The following is a 22,300-nucleotide window of genomic DNA, read 5'->3' as shown; positions in this document are numbered from 1 at the left end:
GTAATGTCATCCTCGCAGCAAGGTGTCCCTCCACTAAGACGGTATACGCCTGTCGTTGGAACAAGTTTGTTGCATGTTGCACAGCAACGGCTGTGGATCCCCTCCCCCCCCCCCTCTTTCTGAGATTCTTTTGTTCCTTCTTTCTTTGAACCAGCAGGGCTCTGCTCTGGGCGCTCATAAAGGTTATGTGGCAGCCATTTCTGCTTATTTTCCGGCTACCAGATCTGCTCTCTTTGTTCAAGTCCCCTATTGTTAACAAATTCTTTAAGAGCATTATTCACCTTTTTCCTTCATCTTCTTTCATAATGCCTCAGTGGGACTTGAACCTTGTCTTTACTTACCTTATGTGTGCTCCCTTTGAGCCTCTTCACAACTGTCCTCTCAGGCTCCTTACTCTGAAGACTGCCTTTCTTGTGGGTATCACCTCTGCTCGCAAAGTGAGTGAGCTTCAGGCTCTTCCTTCTAAACCCCATTTCTTCTCTGTGCTTCTGGACAAAGTGGTGCTTTGAACGATACCTTTGTTCCTTTCAAAAGGGGTTTCACCTTTTCACATTGTCAATCTTCTTCCCACCTCTGCACCCTTCCAAGGAGGAGGAGAGACTTCACAGTCTGGACCCTAAACGTGCGCTGTCCTTCTACCTTGACTGCACTAAAGATTTCATGGTGGATGATCAACTTATCATTGGCTATGTGGGTGCCAAGAAAGGGCAGGCAGTCCATGTCAAGAAGGGTTGTCCTTTGTATAAAGATTTGCTATGCGTTAGCTAAAAAGGAACCTCCAGTGGGGCTGTGGGCTCATTCCACTAGAGCTGTGGCAGCAACTACTGCATTGTCACGTGGAGTACCACTTATTGACATCCTCCAGGGGCCATTTTTGCATCAATGCACACGTTCACCAGACATTACTGCCTGGATAGCCAAGCCCGGAGGGACGGCTACTTTGCCCGTTCTGTCATCCAGGACTTTCTGGTGTGAACTTGGTTTGCAGACCCTCCTCCAGGGATGGTATTGCTGGGGTATCTATTCTAAGGTAAGGAATCTATAACTGTCTCTTTCAGATGAACAAGTTCTGTAGTAGGGGATTTCTGTGTATAGTCATAATCTAGAGAATAGTCCCGCCCATGTGCGTGGACCCCGGCAATCAAAAATAATCTCTTAAGTTGTCAAAAAATTGCAGAACTGCAAAGACACTTAAGAGAAAATTTAAAGACCAATAATGCAGCCTATATCCACAGGCTACACTGTCCAGTACTTCAACTAGAAATTCCACCAAAAATCCACAAACAGCAAAGCCTGTCCAGATTTCCCTTGCTTTTACTGCAAAAACCCCTCAGAAATGATAGAGAGGAAGGCCTGGACAGACAAGCCCCATAGGCTGCCATTATGTGGATTAAACAGGATACTGTGCCTTTAAGGAAACCTTCTAGAACCTTCTCCCAGTATCCCATAATGCTTAGCAGGTCCCACTGACTTCAGTTCTTTTTTCCGGCTCCTGCTTACAGGACCCTGGCATTGAGCTCTCCCTTGTTTCAAGGGGTTATTGCATGTTTTGGCACTTTTGTATTCTAAAAGTGTTGCAGTTTACTTTCTTGGTTTTCTCTTCTCTTCTGTGTGCTGCTTCAGGTGTTTTAGGGCTCTAAAATGCCTGGACTCTTTGTGAAGTGTCCAGCACGTGAGAGGAAGAAGGCCAGAGGTGATCCACATGATGTCTGCATCGTCTGCCTCCCTGAAGATCATGTCCCTGAGGAGTGTGTCATCTGCCAGCAGTTTACAACTCGCACTCTGAAGGAAAGGGCGAAGATCAGGCTGTCTGGCCTTGAGGAGAGGCGCCTGCAGGCTGCAGGTGGGTCTGGGCAGTCAGGGAAGGTTCCCTCTGCCTCTGCTGAGGCCTCTGGGGGGCTCCCCAGAGGCAGGAAGCCCAGCAAGCGATCCCGGTCTCCGTCGACGTCGATAGCGTCGACGACGACGTCGAGAGGGATGACGGCGGTGTGCTCCCCTTCTCCCCGGGGCTCCGGGTCGAGACATCGGGACGACTCGACGTCGAAGCCACCGCGGACGAAGCCGCCGTCGACGTCGTCTTCGTCGTCGACGTCGAGGGCTTCATACCGACGTCATGGACGGAGCAGGCATCGGCGCTCGCCGTCGAGGCGACACCGCCGGTCGACGTCGAGGGGATCCTCGACGTCGAGAGCATCCAGACGACGGCGGCGACGCTCGTCGTCGAGGAAGGACCGTTCGACGTCGCGGAGGCGTGCGACGTCGCGGAGGAAGAGGTCGACGTCGAGGGGTCGGCGTTCGACGTCGAGGGATCGGCGTTCGACGCCGAGGAAGAAGAGGTCGACGTCGCGGAGGCGGCGTTCGACGCCGGAGTCAAGGAAACGTCCTTCGATGCCGGAAAAGCGACGCTCGACGTCGAGCAGACGGAGGTCGACGTCTAGGAGTCGGTCAGGCTCTCCAAAGCGTCGCAAGAGGGATTCTAGTCCCAGGAGTCACACTGCTTCCAGTGGGGGACGCAAGAGGAAGCGGTCTCCGGCTGAAGGGGCGGGCTCTCAGCCCTCTTCGCCTAAAGGATCACAGGGCACAGTGTACTCTGCGGTGTACACTCCTTCTCGGCCTCGGTCGACGCATACACCTGTTCCTAAGGCGGTCACTCCTCCTCCTCCTCCTCTGCCTGAAGAGGATCCTCCGACACTGCCTCCACTTCCAGCGGACGACCCGCCGCCACCGGTCCCTCCGCGTGGGCCGGCACCGCAGCCGAAGGTTCCTCCGCCGAGGTCCACTTCGCTGCCGTTTTTGCCTGTACCTCCTAAGGGGACCCCTAAACCTGCACCCAAGGAGGCTCCGAGGAGGACCCCACCACGGAAGCCGGTGGGGAGGCCACGGACTGGCAGGTCTCGCTCTCGCTCTCGCTCTGGGAGGCGGGACAGGTCGCGACACAGATCATCCTCGCGGTCGAGACGCCGCCATAGGAGGCACGAGTCTCGCTCCCGCACGGGATCCTCTGGCTCCAGGGAACGTTCTCCTACCCTGTCGGGATCACCGGATACGAGGGTGTCCCCAATTGATGACCTGGTGGCGTTCCAGGATGTCCTCTTGAGGGGCGCTGCGAAGCTGGGCATACCCCTGACGGTGCCCGAAGACGTCAGTGATCTTTGAGACATTGCACCACAAACACTCGTCTCGCCCTCTCCTGCCTCTGGTACCGGGCCTGGAGGAACCAGCTATGGACCTTTTCCTCACCCCAGCGGTGACAAAGGCGGCGCCATCTAGGTTGCTGAGGAAGTACCGGGCCCCGGATTCGGATCCGGCTTTTCTGAGAGCGGAACCCCCTCCGGACTCAGTCATTGTGACGGCGGCACGCAAACAACATGCCTCCGCTCCGTCATCCACGGTCCCCCCGGATAAGGAGTCCAGGTGGATGGATTCGGCAGGGAGAAAGGTCTGTGGAACAGCCGCCACCTCCATGAAGGCTGCGAGTGCCACGGCGCTGTTGGGTCGGTACGCCCGCGCCCTCTGGGACTCCCTTGAGCGTTTTGCGGAGCACTTGCCTCGTGAACAGCGTGAGGATTTTCAGGAAGTGCTGAGTGAAGGGATGCTGGTGGCCAACCAGATCATCAGTGCGGCAGCGGACTCTTCCCTGTTGGCTGCTCATGGGTTTTGCCATGGGGTCAACCAGAGGCGTCACGCCTGGCTCCGTCTTACGTCCCTGAAACCGGACGCACAGCAGAGGGTGGCCAACCTGCCGTTCTCCGGCAAGTCTCTTTTTGGGCAGCATGCGGACGACGAGATGGCCCGCATGAAAGCGGAGGCCGAGACGCTCACGGCGGTGGGCCTCGAGAAGCCTAAGGAGACGAAGAAGCCGTACCGCCCTTTCCAACGTCGGTCCGGTGGACAAGGCCGTGGACGTGGCCAGGCTTCGGGACATTCGCAACAGCAACAGCAGTTCCGTAAGCCGTTCCAGAAGCGCCAGAGGGGCAGGGGAGGCCAGCAGTCGGCTCCGGCGCCCAAGGGCCAGGCTGGGTCTAGGCCCTAGGAACTTACTTCCCCCGGATCCGTTACCCACTCCGGTAGGGGGAAGCATCCAATTTTTTCTGGCAGAGTGGAGAAAAATTACTCAGGACAAGTGGGTGCTGAATATTGTTTGCAATGGATACAGTCTTCGGTTCACCAGCCCGCCTCCATCGATTCCTCCGGTCAGCTCGCGGTGTCAGCTGCTAGAGCTCCAGGTGGAGGCCGATACCCTGTTAAGGAAAAGGGCGATAGAAGACGTGCCTCTGTCCCAGAGAGGAAGAGGCCTGTACTCCCGGTTCTTCCTGGTTCGCAAGAAGGACAAGAACGAGTTCAGGCCCATTCTGGACTTGCGACAGGCAAACAAGTGGATTCGCAGGGAAAAGTTTTGCATGCTGTTGTTGCATCAGATTTATCCTCAGTTGCAACAGGGGGACTGGCTCTGTGCCATAGACCTACAGGATGCATACTTCCATGTGCCCATTGCACGCAAACACAGGAAGTTCCTGCGGTTCCAAGTCGGCACCAATCATTATCAATACACAGTACTCCCATTCGGACTGAAGTCTGCGCCGAGAACATTCTCGAAGTGCATGGCGGTGGTGGCAGCGCACCTGCGGAAGAACAAGGTGTTTGTCTACCCGTACCTGGACGATTGGTTGATCAAGGCATCCTCCTTCTCGGAAGCGCGAGCACACTTCCAGTAGACGTGCGTTCTCTTGGACAAGCTGGGGTTGCACATCAACATGGCCAAGTCGGTCCCGACTCCGGTCCAATGCATACAGTACTTGGGAGCCTCCATCGATACGCTGTCAGCAAGCGTGTCTCCTTCGGAAGAGCGGCGATTATCTCTCCTTCGGAAGGCTCAGGCTCTTATGTCGACTCCATCTACAACAGTGAGGACGGTGTCTTCTCTACTGGGTTCGATGGCCTCTTGTATCTTCCTGACGCCGCACGCACGACTGCACATGAGACCGCTGCAGGAGTGCTTGGAGGACCAGTGGGATCAGAGGAAAGGATCCTGGGACGACAGGATACGACTGTCTCTGCATGCTCTTCAGTCTCTGAAGTGGTGGTGTTCGGCGGAGAATCTCCTCAGAGGGGTTCCTTTTCACAAGGACATTCCCACGCAGACTGTCGTGACGGATGCTTCTCTCCTGGGTTGGGGAGCGCACTCCGGGACTCTGCAGATTCAGGGAACGTGGTCTCCGGTGGAGGCCACTTATCACATCAACTTCCTGGAACTCAGAGCTGTTCACTTGGCACTGAAGGCCTTTCTTCCGTCCTTCCAGACCAGCTCCCTGCTTGTGCAAACGGACAACACTACCACGATGTACTACCTCAACAAGCAGGGGGGCTCGAGATCTCGCACTCTGTCACAGGAGGCGCAGGCGATCTGGCACTGGCTCCTGGCCAGAGGACTGACGATAACGGCTACCCATCTGCCGGGTGTGCAGAATGTTCAGGCGGACGAACTCAGCAGACTCATTCAGGAAAACCACGAATGGGTCATAAACGACGAAGTACTGGGAGAAGTCTTCGCAAGGTGGGGAACTCCAGCAGAGATCTGTTCGCCACCGCAGAAAACAGCAAATGCCGAGACTTCGCCTCCAGGTACTACCAGCCGGGGTCGCTGGGGAATGCGCTATGGATCAGCTGGTCGAACAGCTTTCTGTACGCTTTTCCACCCATTCCCCTGATTCCGGCGGTACTCATCAAGCTGGCCCGGTCCAGGGCTCGGATGATTCTCATTGCCCCGGAGTGGCCCAGGCAGTGGTGGTTCACGGACCTGATTCACCGATCTCTCCTTCCTCACATTCGGTTGCCGTGCAGGCCGGACCTTCTCACGAAGTTCGGGGGGCGGATGTTACACCCCAGCCTCTCGTCTTTGAGTTTGGCGGCATGGCTCCTGAGATAGTGCAGTATGGACATCTGAATCTGCCCGAAGATTGCATGGACATACTGAAGGAGTCTAAGAGACCTTCCACTAGGACTTCATATGCTTACAAGTGGAAGAGGTTTTGTATCTGGTGCCAGTCTAGGAACCATGACCCTACAACCTGCAAGGAAGATGTCATCCTTCCTTACCTTTTACATTTGGCGCAGTCTGGCCTTAATGTTCATTCCATTAGGGTTCATCTTGCTGCATTGACTGCCTACAGGAAATGCCCTTCACAGACTTCTTTTTTCCAGATCCCTGTGATCAAAGACTTTCTGGAAGGATTGAAGAAGGTGTTCCCTCCTGTCAGGCTTCCCTCGCCTTCATGGGAATTGAATGTGGTGCTGTCCAGATTGATGAAGGAGCCTTTTGAACCCATTCACAAGGCTTCGTTGCAGCACCTGTCCTGGAAGGCGGCGTTCCTCGTGGCCATTACATCGGCCCGCAGGGTGAGTGAAATTCAGGCGTTGTGTTGTACTGAACCTTATACTGTATTTCATGCTGCTAAGGTTGTGATGCGTACTCACCCTAAATTTCTTCCCAAGGTTATTTCTGATTTTCATGTCAACCAGACCATAACTTTACCTACGTTTTTTCAGAATCCTTCCTCTCCGGCGGAACGATCTTTGCATTCCCTGGATGTTAGGAGGGTGTTGAAATTTTATCTGGATAAGACCAAAGATATTCGTAGGTCAGACCAATTGTTTGTCAATTATGGATCAGTCAGGACGGGTCTTGCTACCTCTAAGCAGTCCATTTCTAGGTGGATTGTGTCCTGCATTCAATTGTGTTACCAAAAAGCTAATAAGACCTTAGGAGGTAAGCCTAAGGCTCATTCCACCAGGGGCAAAGCTGCCACGACAGCCTTGCTCCGTAATGTGCCAATTGCAGAAATCTGCAAGGCCGCCACTTGGAAGTCGGTTCATACCTTTGCTAAGCATTACTGCCTGGACTCTGATGCCAGGGCAGACGCTCAGGTTGGGCAGGCTTCGCTGCGGAATTTGTTCGCACAGTAGTGGCGTTATGTTCTTTCTCCACCGCCGCTTTGGTGTGGGGATGGGCTTGCCATTCTATTCACTAGATTATGACTATACACAGAGATCCCCTACTACAGAAGGAGTAGTTTCTGTTCTGTAACTCCAGTTCTGTAGTTGGGGTATCTCTGTTATAGTCATAAGCGCCCGCCCTCCTCCCCGGTGGAGAATTGTTCATGTAAGTAATGCTACAGGTCTGGCGTTTTTACGCCTTCAAAAAGAACTGAAGTCAGTGGGACCTGCTATGCATTATGGGATACTGGGAGAAGGTTCTAGAAGGTTTCCTTAAAGGCACAGTATCATGTTTAATCCACATAATGGCAGCCCATGGGGCTTGTCTGTCCAGGCCTTCCTCTCTATCATTTCTGAGGGGTTTTTGCAGTAAAAGCAAGGGAAATCTGGACAGGCTTTGCTGTTTGTGGATTTTTGGTGGAATTTCTAGTTGAAGTACTGGACAGTGTAGCCTGTGGATATAGGCTGCATTATTTGTCTTTACATTTTCTCTTAAGTGTCTTTGCAGTTCTGCAATTTTTTGACAACTTAAGAGATTATTTTTGATTGCCGGGGTCCACGCACATGGGCGGGACTATTCTCTAGATTATGACTATAACAGAGATACCCCTACTACAGAACTGGAGTTACAGAACAGAAACTACTCCTTACTTACCTTTGGTAAAGATGTATCTGTAAGAGACATAGGTTAGTCATAGATTCCTTACCCCCTCACCCATCCTCCCCGCTCTGCAAATTGACTTCTAGGGATAGGGACCCCCCTACAGGGCCCTAGTTATGGCACACCAGTGGTCAGTGTCTTGCATGGCTCTGCGCTTCTGGCGTGGAAAGTCGTGTCAGAACTGACATCAGCATGTAGGGAAGGCCTCTAAGTAGACACCGCAACGGCATCCCAATGACAACGACGCCGATGACGGACACAGAGTCGACCGACGCCACCTACCAACATGCAGGGGGACTGCTAAGAGAAAACAATTCTCCAGATCCAGTCAGACGCCTGGGGGTAATTCTAAGGTAAGGAATTTATAACTAACCTAGGTCTCTTACCGAAGGTAAGTAACTTGTTCTTCTAGTTTGTTCAAAACTGTGACATATAAAGTGAGACCAGCCTAGAATGCATTTTATCTATATTAAATGTCAATTTGTGTCCTAAACATATGAATGTTGACTGCTGATCTTAAAATGTTTGAGCAGTTGAATATAATTAGTAGGTCAGTGGATGCTCATAGCTGTAGAACTGAGTAATTATTACATAAACATTTGATCTCCCCACCACATATAGTCCTTATGGGCTTCTGTCTGCATATAGACCCATAATATAGCAAAGGCATCATTAATTCTATATCTGGACACCTTTTTAGTTCTACTTTAGACTGCTGTCAGCGGGCCTCTGTGATACTAATGAGGAGACTACACATTCACCGGCAGAGCCTTGACTTGCTTCCTAGACCTTGTCCATATTTCCAAATGAGCCATGTCTAAGGATTATATAGAGCTTCATTTACAACTGACCAGATCCAATGGATTTTCTTGTTGAATACAGCATTAGTAGAGGAAAGTTTACTTCCATCCATTGCTAACTGTGCAGCTTAGTATGTGTTACAGATTAAGGCTGTAAAATTCCAGAACAGTGAATGGTTCTGGTCGGTGTCAAAGAAATCATCTGATTATCTTAGTTAATACCCACTGAGATTAGTTTTTGTTTTTCCCAGAAGTTTTAAAGGGAAATCTTGGTCAACCACCTAAATGTGAATCCTTAACATTCATGGTAGTGTAACACTTGTTCTTTCTTTGCGGCCTCATAAAGCTTTTTTTAATTGTTTCTGCAGTATCCCTACTATGTTGTCTGTCCATTCTGAACAGCTGAACAAGACTGAATTCCCCACAGTGCATGCAGTTGTCTTGCTAGAAGGCACCATGAACCTAACGGGAGAGACGCAACCATTGGTGGAGCAGCTCATGATGGTGAAGCGGATGCAGGTGCATTTTGTGTGGATGTTATAACATTTTCTAGACCCAAACTTTGTCAGAAGATTGCTACCCTCAATGGTCATGATCAATTCCCTGTTCCTCACTATAGCCTGCACAAATCTCCCCTGCCTGCCAAGTTTATCTGCTGCAATCCTGTATTCCAACTGTAGCTAACACACTGCAAAGAGGTTGCACCAATAAACACAGAGCTGCCCACTGAATCCAAGCGGAACCTCCCAACTTTCACAATGGCCAGAACCAACTGCATGACCCCTGCAGCAGCCTAGAACAATCAATCCCACCTTTTACCTCATTTAACACCACAAGCCAGCCTTTTTCAGCAACCAGCACCTCCACGATGATTAATGTAGCCAGGAAGAAACCCATCCCTGTCTGCAGCCAGGACTCCTCCTTATTCCTCCCAATTCCTCTCCACCTCTGTGTCACCACCAGGATTATCAACAGATCAGTACTGTGAGGCCTGTAAAACGACATTCTTGTCTCAACAGGAAGGTGTTTTAGCATGCAGAGTTGAAAAAAAACTTGACCTTTACATATTTTGTGTCCTGTCTTTTAATTCTTTTTTAGTAATATTGTTTGACCCATTCAACCCATGGAAACATAAGTGGCATGCAGATCTGTCTCAGTTCCATATTCACATTTCTCCCTTTTATGCCCTCTCACCCTGTCACACCTAGTGCATTCCTGCCTCCCTGTTTGTTCTGGAGATATGGAAAGCATGCTTCGTGGGACTTATCGAATCTCCAGAAGGGACTGAGGAGCTAAAATGGACTGCATATACATTCTTAAAGGTGAGTCATTTCGTGGCCCAGAGGTGGCACATCCTCCCCCTTGCTCTGTTCATGGAAAGTAGGGGACAGGTATAGACACATTACATACATGTGATGTAGAGGACAGAAGAAGGGAATACTGTATGTGTGTCATAGAGGGAATATTTAATGGGGATTCTGATGTGTGAAAAAGAGAACAGGCAATGGGATCCATCATACACCAGCAGTATCCCAATTTTCGTTTAGGATTCTGAGCCTAATTTGGGACTTGCTCTGTACTTATTGCCATATAAACCGGTATTTGTAAAGTTACATTTTCAGGCATTGCAAATTGTTAATGTGAGACTTCTAACGGACACAGACACATGGGGCATATTGAGCACCACAGCAGTACCTCTTTGTACAAAGAAAGGCCAGTTTAAGCACATCCTTGTGCCATTAAACTTACAGAGATGGGAGAGTATAGATGCTATTGGTAAAAGCAAAGTGATGGGAGGGAGGTAGAGAGAGACTGATAGCAGATATGGACTAAGGTGGAGACAAAGGGGTAAGACGGATAGAGCGGAAAGGTTAGTGGGTGAAGTGGGACTTAGAAGAGTAAGAAGGGTAGGAGGATGAGAGTTGAGGCATGGAGAATGAGGGGGAGGGGCAACAAGGATGGAGAGAGGTAGGAAAGAACTGTAGGAAAAAGAGTGGGATAATAGACATGGAAAGAAACCCCAGGTAGGAGAGCGAGGATGGAGAGAGAAACCATGTTGACCATCTGACCCTGAAAAGCAGACAGTTAAATCTCATATTGTAACACATTTATCTCTACAAAAAGGTAGTTTTTAGCACAGGGTGTGAGACAGTAATTCATTTGAGTAGGAGTAGTTTACACACACTGGAGCTAACACATCTAGTATCTCAGACCAGTCGTAACTGGGTTCCAACAAAGGTTTCTTTACAGAGAGGGCAGTTGAAAGAAAAGGCTTTAAAGGAACTAGTATTACAGAGAACTTATTCACTGCAGTTTGTCCCTTCAGAGGGCTGTCTGAACACAAGGAGTGGCACAGTGGCTTTAGTCTAGAAGGTTGTTTTCTGCGAAGTATAAAAGTTTTGTTTTGTTTCAGATACCTCAAGTGTTGGTGAAGCTGAAGACTTATCCTCAAAGGGAGAAGGTGAGAATAATTCCACATAATTTATTTCCGTGGAACAGACATCTGTATTCTCCCAGTTTACAGCTCAATGACTGAGCCAAAGGGAGATATTTAGATTAGCCAGAACTCACACAGTGTGTCAGGGATGGAACCAGAACTTGAACTTTAAGACTCCTAAATCTGAATACTACTGTTATTTGGTTGTCTGCTTTGGGTAAGGCTGGTTTCTCTATCTCTGTGTGAAGTGTACATTCATTCCATATGAGGGTGGCTGACCACTTAATTAAGGATACTGCCCCTAACTCTTGGAGGACTTGAGAGGCCACTATATTTGAGACTAATGTCCATTTATCTAGTTCCTCATTGTTGAAAAGGGTGGTTGACCCTGATGTCATCAGTTATGCATTGGTGTTGGAGTTGACCCTCAGTAAGAGGGAATCTTCTCCGTGTAGCTTGTTTAATTTAGCAGCTTACGTACTCCCAGTATGGTCAGTGTCTCTCTAATCTTGAGAAGGAGGTGGATGCCTACTCCTGGTGTGACTGGTGGCATTAACCCTGGTTGGAGAGAAGGGATGGGTTAGACTGGTGTTTCTAACAGCAAGTCACCACTCACAGATAGGCTGGTGCCTGTATCAAATTGGATTCATATTTGAGGTGAGCGACTGCCCACCTGCCAGGAATAATCATAACTCTTGTCAAGGTGCACCCTTAAAGTGTCTAAACCTGAGCTCAACCCCATGGCAGCTATGGCACAGAACAGACAGGCTTAACATTTTGGGGTGAGTTCGGTAGCTGCTCCTCCCCTCTTGGCGCACCGCTTAACTGAATTCATTACTTGGAAGGATATATCCTGAGGTATGCACTTGCATAGCTTGCCTGGCTACCTATTGTTTTTGAGAACTATGTTACTTTCTCACTTAGTCTTTTAAATCTCAATCAACCACAGGAGTACACATCTATGGTTCCCAGGACCACAGGGGGCGGCACTTAGAGGCTAAGAGAGAGTCAGGCTGAGGCCAGTTGCAAGGTCCAGTCCAGCCACAGTTGCCATTGGTCAGCTGGATAGAACAGGAAAAAGCCTCTTACAGCTTGTTGTCTCCCTGTCAGCCAATTGACCCTTAGAGTTCACTACTTTGTCCTGGGTACAAGAGAGAGCTCGTCCAATCCTTCAAGTCTCCTTTCAGAATACAGACTGCAGGTCCAGACCTCTCATGATCTTCAGCAGGTACAAAATGTTTTCCTGAAGAGGGTGCCTGGTGGTACCACACTTCATGCCTAGCACTTAGGCGGAAGAGACTCCTAGGCACTCCATACCCAATGAGGTAAAATTTCTCGGTGTCAACCATACCCACTTTTTGAATAGGTATTGTTTGCCTTACTGTGAACAGACACAAAATACCATGTATCAGGGCGTTTTTAAGATCACAAAAGTCTTCGGCCACACTAAACTTGGACTCTGAGCATGAGTGAGGAGTGTACTGTAGTAATCCTAGTGTCTTCCCACATCTTTTACTAAAACCTATTTTGAAGTAGCCACTATACCCATAATGAATCCAGAGTCAAACGTCTAGTAGGAGAAAAGCAAAGGGACCACAAGAATCCTGGCATCCTGTTCTCTCCCTTACAAGTGTGCCCCAAATATTACATGTGGCTCAACAGACCTGTCCAGCAGGATTGGACACTGCACTGTCAAAAGGGGGCCCTCAGGCACTACCCTGCATATTCTGCTAAGCTCAGAGGAGTCCTTTCTGCCCGTTTAGATCAGCATACTGTTCTCTTTTGGGAGGCATTTCACACCTATCCAAGGTTTCAGCTGGCAGAGGGTTATGCTATTTAGCCTCCCAACAGTCCCAGCAGGTATAGCGTAACTTTCTAAAGGTTACTTTAGCTTCATTAAAAATCCAACTTTCCACTGAATTGGATTTTTAACAGATATAACAACAATAGTTGTTTAATTATTTTTCTAGCTGGTCCCATTCCCAAAATACAGTATTAGTATTTTCACTAATACTCCTGCCACACTGACAATAGTTTTTTGGGTCTTGTCACTGTAAGGACATAGTGCCATTTTTCTACATGTCTCACTTCTAAATACCTTGTTGGATTCAATGCATATGTAGGGTGACTTGCTAATATTTAAATGTGAGGTTTTCTACATGTCAAAAAGTGTTTTTTTTTTTAACAGGTCACCTTGCAAGTTTAGACAACTGCAGTCAGGCTGCAAAGCTCCCCTGAAGCCGTGTTATCTGTATTACATTAGTGGATTGAACATTAAATGCTGCAGTCCACAGTTGCCGTTTAACTTCTATGACTTAAGTACTGGTTTTACACTATATACTAAGAACTTACAGCCAAGTTAAATGTACCTATCAGGGATAAGCCTCTTTATCCATGTATATATGGTAGCAGAGGCACTACTGGTTGACAGGGTTAAGGTGCAGAGAGCTCTAAACCCAGCAAAAATAGGCTCCAAAAAAGGCAAAAACTCTGAGGTGACCACACAGAAAAGGCATTTTTTCTACAGAACCTACTTTTCGGAGAGTTGAGTGACCACGTTTGGTGGACCATGGGCCTAATGCTTTCTCCTGTATGATTTGGAGGGGTTTTATGAGACCTAACAGTATTTCCTCGCCATTCAGTTTTCCCTAATACATCTCATTGCATCCTTTTTTACACCATGAATTGCTTCTCCTTCATCTGCTTGCTGCTCTTGAGATGGGTTGTCTGTAACCTAGAGATATCCCAACTGAGACTGTTCTTCCTATTTTGTTCCACTGCACCTTCACCTCTTTCCGAGATTTAGCGGACAACCTAGAATACATGAGCAACTTTGACCGGAATAAGTGATACAGAGACAGAAGATTCTTTATTCACTACCTAGATTTGACCATAGGAAGCGTCAGTGCATTCTCTCCTATTTACTCTGCCCTTGGTCTCACTTAGCTCATACATTTTCAAGTGAGCCCACTCCCTCAATCATTGTCTTCCGTTTCCACCGACACTCACTCATGTCCTTGCTTTACTCACACTCAGGTATGTAGTATCAGGCTGTAACACTGTGCACACCTGGGAGGTCCCTGGTCAGTGTGCAGTGCACTTTCACTAAGGCTCCTTCTTTGCTCACACTCCTCAGATAGCCTTGCTCTGCCTATGCCGGAATGCAGGCAGAACTCCTACCAAACTCACTCCGTCTCTTTCTCTCGCCATAGCCTTGCTCTTACCACACATATGTAAGCTTTTGCAGTGCTTCACAGTTACTTTTCCTGATGAATTGCTGCTTTTTTTCTTTACTCAGGACTTTACTGAAGATATGAACTGTGCCTTTGAGTTTCTATTAAAGCTAACTCCCCTGCTGGACAAGGCTGACCAGAGGTGCAAGTAAGTATTGTTTATCCCCACTTCTTTCTCACTTCCTTGGGCAGAGCTGTTTAGAGGGGAAAAATAATACTTTCAGTCCCCTTTCTATTATATCTCTATAGGACAAGACTGACTGGTGTTTTTTGTCTTATTTACTCTCTCCCTCACTCTGTCTGTTTCCCTACTCTTCTTTGCAGCTCATACCTGCTGAGATAGTCTGTGTGCACTCACCAGTTCGTGGAATAGGTTTCCAGGAATATTTGTTAGCCTAACCCCTAAAAGGGTAGCAGAGCGTGCTTTTGACACCAGACTCGAATAACGGGCTAGCAAGGCTACTTTGTTTAATTCCTTAATATTGTATCTTATCTCTTCTAGCTGTGATTGCATGAGCCTCCTCTTGCAGGAATGCAGTAAGCAGGGACTCCTCTCTGAGGCAAACACCACCAACCTCGTAGCTAAGCGGTAAGTTTCCAGATTCTCTGTGTAATCTTTGATAAATCAAGTCATTTGCAAAGTAATGCAGCTCTGGAACTGAAGCAACACACTCCCTTGTGCATAGATAGGATGATCTGAGACGGGTATCTTGTGTAACCTCTACACTGTTGCGTGATTTGTGTTCTTCATTCATGGCTTGAGCAACTGGCCACTTCATGCACCTTGTCAGCAAGTGTGGCCACCATGTATTGTATGAACAAATGTGCCCTCCAGGCTCTTTATGAGCTAGTAGAGTTTCTGGGCACTCTGAGGAAATCATTGTTTTAGTATCGGTGTGAGCAAGTATGCTTTCCATGTGCTTTCAAGATGTGCTCTCCAGGGAATGTGTGAGCAAATGAGCACTCAGCACACTAAACCGGAAAGTGTGTACTCCAAGCTCTGTGCCTGTAATCAGACACTTTCGGAACATTGTAAGAAAATGAGCACTTCAGGCTTTCTGTGAGCAAATGCAAATTTCTTTCAAACTTGGTGGAATATCATTCGGCTTTCAGGAGCCCCATAAATAGCTAAATGTCCCCCAAAATAAAACCAAGAAATCAGAAACTTCACATCTGAACATCGCATCTGCAATCTCTTGGCATGGTGATGTTGCTCACACAATAAAGTAAATTGTTGGGGCTTTCCAACCAATTCCTTAACTGGTGCAACATTGTGGAGTTCAGGTCAAGACATTGAACCAAGCTGATCATTAATTTGATATGTGTAACATATGAGAGCAAACTACTCTGTCAAATGGGAAACATTTTCCAGCTGGTGCCTATCTGGTTATGGTCCAAGTATAAGTAGGTGTATCATAGCAACACTGGGCTTACTGTAATCATCATTGAGTTCCAACTGTCAGTACATAATGTCCGGAATCTCCTTCTCAAGTATTTTCCTAAGCTGTTAGTCATCTGTGGTTTTTGAGAAGACCTTAAGAGAATGTTTCCTGCAGTTTGCAGCCTGCTCCAACTTTGCAAGTTTAATATCCTAGCTGCTATGTTTTATCTGGCAAATGTTACGCTAACAGGGCAACTCAATACCCCCAAAGAGATCTGGGTGCGGTTCAACAGTTACACAAAGAAGATGCCCGAACTGAATGACTTTTATTCCCTTTTACTTATTCACGGAATGCTTCCTTACCACAGATCTGTAGTTGTCATTAAGAAATCCATTTACCCTTTCTGCAAACATTATTGTGGATTTCTCCATCATAAGCTACTCTTCTTTCCTCACATATTTTGAAGGTTTTATTTAAAAATAATGTCTTATTGCGAAATTAGTAGAAATGGATGCCAGGCATGAAAGTCTTGTCTCCACTGTGCTCAGTCTTTTAAAGGTACATCGACTTGCATACGAGACTGAGAACTGAAGGTAGACTTTTTTATTTTTATGGCATTTATTAAGAAAAGGGGTCTGATGCTTGGGTTGAGTTCTGTGAGTTTTTGAAAGCTTATAAATCAGGAGCCTCATAATGATATCTGCATCGGTAAAATCAGGTGTGTGAAATTTAATAAAATATCTACTTGTCCATGGGGCAGGTTGCTCCATAAATCTACTTGTCCTGTAACAAAATCCACTTGCCCCTTTGTTGCCATGTAGTGCAGCGACAAATTATGGCAGCAATCTCATTATATAAGAGCTCTGATATAGCCTCTCTGATTATGCCAGGGCTCATACCTTAGTAGTGTTTGAATACTTGCAATCCCATTATGTTGCCACGTTTCCGCAGATCTACATATTAGGGCTGAAGGTAGTGGTAAGCAGTAGTTCCAGGGTTAGAATGCCCTTTTGAGTCTGTGCACACCTACTACCTTGCATGTTTTAAGGGTTTTCAACAACTCTTTCCTGTTCTTTTCCCATACTGAGACATATTGGAAATTTACTCCTGACAATGGCAGACGTAAACCTTCTTCCAGAGTTGGGAAAAAAGTGGTGGGGGGTGGGGGGGGGGGAGCGATCTTGCAAACACTCAGATTTTGGCATGAGCAAATCTACACATGCATATTTGCCCATGCTAAAATGCAGTTCACAAATATTTTCTAGGAGTACTATTTTGTGTCCTACATCTGTAAATTCTTGGGAATGCACGAAAACCGTATAGCTACACTCAATGCAAGGACATATACCGTGGGTGCACTTTTGACTTTCATTAATATTTGGACCCCTAATGTGGCCTGACTTTGACCGTGACCTTTTGTGTTTATAAATATTCCGTCTCTCTCTCTATATCGGCTGGCTTCACTGTGAGTGACCGCATTCTGCTCATTCACAAGGGGCATATCTGCACACAAAGTAGTTTTGTTAAGTGCCAGTAACTGCTGTGCTTTTTGAGTCCAAAAAACTATTTTGCTTTTGCCATTGTTTGTTATAATGGTGAGCTCCCACAACAATAAGGTTTTACCAAAACCTATGCCAAAACAAGTCACACATTGACTAAACTAAAAAGCGAACCACCAATTTCAGACCTACTGTCTTTGCCAATGCTTGTTGATTTTTGTTTCCCAAATCTTATTAAAATTGGTTACATTGATTTTCCATTATGATTATTAGGTCTCGCCTGTCGATGCGCATGCGCATCAAGCTTGCGAGACTATTGCGGCTTAACCACTCTTTAACTAACAAGCAAGGAATCGTGGCGATTCCTTGCAGTGCCCGTGACTTTTAAGCTCAATGCGCATGTGCATTGAGCTTAAAAGCGCGTGCACATCAGTTCCCTCAGCCGCAATCGCCGTCTGTTCCCTCAGCCGCATTCCTCCGACACCTTTTGAAGTGAAGCTTAGCTTCACTTCAAAGGCCCCGGCTTCTTCACACCCACATGCCGCTCTCCCCGCTCCGCCCCCTCCCCTGCCCGCCGTGTGCATTTCTCCTCCACCCCCTCCCCACAGCAATGCCCTCCGTCTTGTTTTTTTTTTTTTTGCATTACCAGCTTTTCAGTCTTTTTCCTTTGGGGGGCCTGCAGTGTTGTGTTTAAAGGCCTATATGATTAAGGCACACTGGCTTGTCTTCAGTCTGTATGACAGGGCACCCCCTCCCTCCCTTACGTTTGTAGTAATAGACAGCATGTGGTGAAGGTCACACGGAGGTCAGCTAATGGGACGCCTGCCCACTTCTTGCTCTGTGCATGCTCCGGGTGTGTGATAGTAAGCTCGACTCCCCCACCCCTCCCGGCCCCGTGGTTCTCTCTGAATACAGTGGGTGGGATTCTGAAACTGTTTACGGTGTTCCCCACTTACCATAACACACCCCTAACCACAGTCTCTCCTAATGTCAGTTTTCCATGACTGTCTTCTGCCCCTAAAAAAATCACTTTCTTTTCGTTAATCAGTACGGCTTTTAAATCAATTACAGCTTAATCTCTGCGCCACCAAACCACATGTAAGTCATCACAGTAGAATTGAAGCAGTCATTTTCGGTGCTTTGGAGGTGTTGAAGCTGCGCAGCCGCAGTGCAACCTCTGCCAGCAGGGCCCGCGCCTTCCAGGTCTCTCGGCACCATTATATTGCATTAAACGGAGAGTGTTTGTTGGATTGTTGGGACCTGGAGTTCGAGGTCGCCTTTTTCTTACCGCCCCCCCTCCCCCACTACAACTTCGCAATTTAAGAATGCAAACGGTATTTCCTGCCTCTAGGAAGCCCGGCGAGGACCCACAGGTGGCCGTTGTACATTTGTACCCTAAAAACCATCGTGTGAGGGGCAGGGATCCACTTGTGTTTGCACTTCGGTTGCCTTTGAAAAGAAACGCTGTCACCCTCACTCACCCTCAACACCTCACCCTCACTCACCCTCAACCCCTCACCCTCAACCCCTCACCCTCACTCACCCTCACCCACCCTCACCCACCCACCCTCACCCTCACTCACCCTCAACCCCTCACCCTCACCCACCCTCACCCACCCCCACCCACCCTCACCCTCACTCACCCTCAACCCCTCACTCACCCTCAACCCCTCACCCACCCTCAACCCCTCACCCACCCTCACCCACCCCCACCCACCCTCACCCTCACTCACCCTCAACCCCTCACCCTCACCCACCCTCAACCCCTCACCCTCACTCACCCTCAACCCCTCACCCTCACTCACCCTCAACCCCTCACCCTCACTCACCCTCACTCACCCTCACTCACCCTCACCCTCACTCACCCTCACCCACACTCACCCTCACCCTCACCCTCACTCACCCTCAACGCCTCACCCTCACTCACCCTCAACCCCTCAACCCCTCACCCTCACTCACCCTCAACCCCTCACCCTCACCCACCCTCAACCCTTCACCCTCAACCCCTCACTCACCCTCACTCTCACTCACCCTCAACCCCTCAGCCTCACCCTCACCCTCACTCACCCTCAACCCCTCACCCTCACTCACCCTCACCCTCACTCACCCTCAACCCCTCACACTCACTCACCCTCACCCTCACTCACCCTCAACCCCTCACCCTCACTCACCCTCACTCACCCTCACCCTCACTCACCCTCACTCACCCTCACCCTCACTCACCCTCACCCACACTCACCCTCACCCTCACTCACCCTCAACGCCTCACCCTCACTCACCCTCAACCCCTCACCCACCCTCAACCCTTCACCCTCACCCACCCTCAACCCTTCATCATCAACCCCTCACTCACCCTCACTCTCACTCACCCTCACTCACCCTCTACCCCTCAGCCTCACCCTCACTCACCCTCAACCCCTCACCCTCACTCACCCTCACTCACCCTCAACCCCTCACACTCACTCACCCTCACTCACCCTCAACCCCTCACCCTCACTCACCCTCAACACCTCACCCTCACTCACCCTCACTCACCCTCAACCCCTCACCCTCACTCACCCTCAACCCCTCACCCTCACCCACCCTCAACCCTTCACCCTCAACCCCTCACTCACCCTCACTCTCACTCACCCTCAACCCCTCAGCCTCACCCTCACCCTCACTCACCCTCAACCCCTCACCCTCACTCACCCTCACTCACCCTCAACCCCTCACACTCACTCACCCTCACTCACCCTCAACCCCTCACCCTCACTCACCCTCAACACCTCACCCTCACTCACCCTCAACACCTCACCCTCAACCCCTCACCCACCCTCACCCTCAACCCCTCACCCTCAACCCCTCACCCTCAACCCCTCACCCTCACTCACCCTCACAACACATATTGTGTTACAATAGGTGTCACATTTGCGAAAGATAAAACTATCTAGAGATGTAGCATAACGACCAGAGCTGCCATATAAGTCACGTAAATACAAAACATGTTGCATTCCAAATGCTATAGGTGTCACTCATCCATTTGCAAAACGAAAAATGTCAAACTCTTCTATTGCGAGACCTATTGCATTTTCAATGCTTGTTGGGAAATACTGGCATGCATCAACACATGTTACTAAATGATGCTGCAAAGAAATGGTACCTGAAAGTTTATAGTAGTTTAGCAAAATGTTTTTTTTCCTGCTTTCATTTTTAGGTCTCGCTGGTGATGCAGCGCGAAAGCGCTGTCGCCAGCGAGATCTATTGTGACTGTCTTGCTTCCCAAGTGGTATAGACCGGTGCACGAGCAGATTGTGGTCTGTGGACACGCAAATACAACCACGCGCACATCGCCAGCATACAGTTTCACTTTCGCGCGTACAGCCACGCGCACATTTCCTGTCCAGCTTCCCATACAGTGTAACTTTCGGGCCATCGAGGGCCAGCAAACAGTGTAACTTTCGGGACATTGACTCACCCGGTCTGCGGGGTGTGGGTGCTCCTAAACGGTGGCTGGCTGCAGGCGGAGCACTCCAGCTCTTCTACAGTTCTTGCTGCACAGCGCGGGGTTCTCTCCACAGACATTGGAGCCGCACACTGCTATATCCTGCTCTTCACCTGGGTCCCCTCCTGGGACCCGGCACTTCAGCCCCCGCACTTCCTCCCTGGCTCCGGAGCTCTCTTTCAGCATGGGAGCTCCGGAAGGGGCCAGGCGCTGCCTGCTCGAGCCGCAGGGCATGCAAAAGTTGCAGGACAGCGTATGCGTGGGCAGCCCTCGCCCTCCCAGGTCTCCTCCCCGGGCCGGATGTCAAGCTGCTTTCTGTTTTGCTTGTTTCTATTCCTTCGTCGCAGGGCACAGCGGACTGAGTGCATTGTGGGCGATGTGCTCCCAGTCTATGTGCTGGGTCTGGGATGGGGAGCTTGGGGTCTTGCGACTGCGTCTGTCCTCAGGCCATTGATGAGCCGCTGGGCCGGTATCTGAACCTGCGGTCGGTGTAGGGTGACACGCGTTTCTGGGAGACTGCACATTTTTGTCCTAGTTAGAATCTTGCAGGAACCTGATTTTTTTACTGGGCTTACACTTGTACTGATATAACTTGTTGCTGTTCCCTTTCTAGTTCTCTTTTCTATCCCTATTTGGCTCTCCTTATATTCATCTACTTTTCCGACACGTTTTCTTCTCCACTCTTTCCTCTTTTCCGGCATTATCCTTTGTTTCCTCTCGTATCCATTTCTATATACTCCTCTATCATTTCCTCCCTAACCCTTCCACCCAGCACTCCTACCGCCACAGTAAACACATTAAGACGCATCGCTCACCTGGGGGACTCTGTTGCTGAACACCCAGTCCCAGGAGCTATCAGGACCGCGCGGGTGTGCGGAGCCCCGCCTTCAAGCCTCCACATAAGCTGCTCGCGCCTCCCGCTTCGCGGGAGACGCATCGCTCACCTGGGGGACTCTGTTGCTGAACACCCAGTCCCAGGAGCTATCAGGACCGCGCGGGTGCTCAGAGCCCCTCCTTCAAGCCCTCAAGCCTCCACATAAGCTGCTCGCGCCTCCCGCTCCAAGGGGGACGCATCGCTCACCTGGGGGACACTGTTGCTGAACACCCGGTCCCAGGAGCTATCAGGACCGCGCGGGTGTGCGAGCCCCGCCTTCAAGCCCTCAAGCCTCCACAAACGCTGCTCGCGCCTCCCGCTTCGCGGGAGACGCATCGCTCACCTGGGGGACTCTGATGCTGAACACCTGGTCCCAGGAGCTATCGGGACCGCACGGGTGTGTGGAGCCCTGCCAGAGACAGAGACTATGGCAATTTTTTTTTTTTAAAGTTATGTTTATTAAACAAACCACTTCCATTTTGACAAGTACATGAAACATGCACAGACAGTTGGAATCCATTTAGGGAAAGTACAGTGTGCGATATCCATAGATCATACGTTGGTCATAGACAGTATCCTCATCACATGTGCGTACTATTCACCCATTATAACAGTGTAAATGCAGTAAAAAAAAATGTTTTTTTGTTCATAGGCTCTAGCATCTGCATAACAAATAAACAACACTAGACAACGGCAATTGTTACGCAGAATTTTGTGGGAATAGGGCCCGACAATAACACTTCCTCTGGCAAATTGGAAACTTGGACCCTCCAAGAACCTAGCTCCTTTTGCCATCCTTTGGCGAACATTAAATCTAGTTCCCCTGTGTCTTACACCCCATTCATGTGATTAAACAGCTTGATGCGTCCACACTCTCGATAATTATGGATCTTCTTAATGCCTGCTTACTGGAGGGCTTAGTGCCACGGTAATGGAA

At 49.1% G+C, this 22,300-nt stretch overlaps 1 protein-coding gene across 2 annotated transcripts in view; it reads left to right on the top strand.

The window, feature by feature from the left end:
- Positions 1–22,300, top strand: part of MED24 (mediator complex subunit 24) — a 355,035-nt gene that overhangs the window by 106,387 nt on the left and 226,348 nt on the right. For both annotated transcript variants that reach the window (XM_078645678.1, XM_078645677.1), the window contains exons 8-12: positions 8,823–8,973; positions 9,663–9,776; positions 10,868–10,915; positions 14,190–14,272; positions 14,627–14,713. In XM_078645678.1, coding sequence (XP_078501804.1) covers positions 8,823–8,973; positions 9,663–9,776; positions 10,868–10,915; positions 14,190–14,272; positions 14,627–14,713 — 483 coding nt within the window. The remainder of the gene's footprint in view (positions 1–8,822; positions 8,974–9,662; positions 9,777–10,867; positions 10,916–14,189; positions 14,273–14,626; positions 14,714–22,300) is intronic.

The sequence above is a fragment of the Lissotriton helveticus genome, chromosome 5_1, assembly GCF_964261635.1.
Source record: "Lissotriton helveticus chromosome 5_1, aLisHel1.1, whole genome shotgun sequence".
In the NCBI taxonomy this organism is placed as follows: Eukaryota; Metazoa; Chordata; class Amphibia; order Caudata; family Salamandridae; genus Lissotriton; species Lissotriton helveticus.
This window is presented reverse-complemented; position numbering and strand designations above follow the sequence as displayed.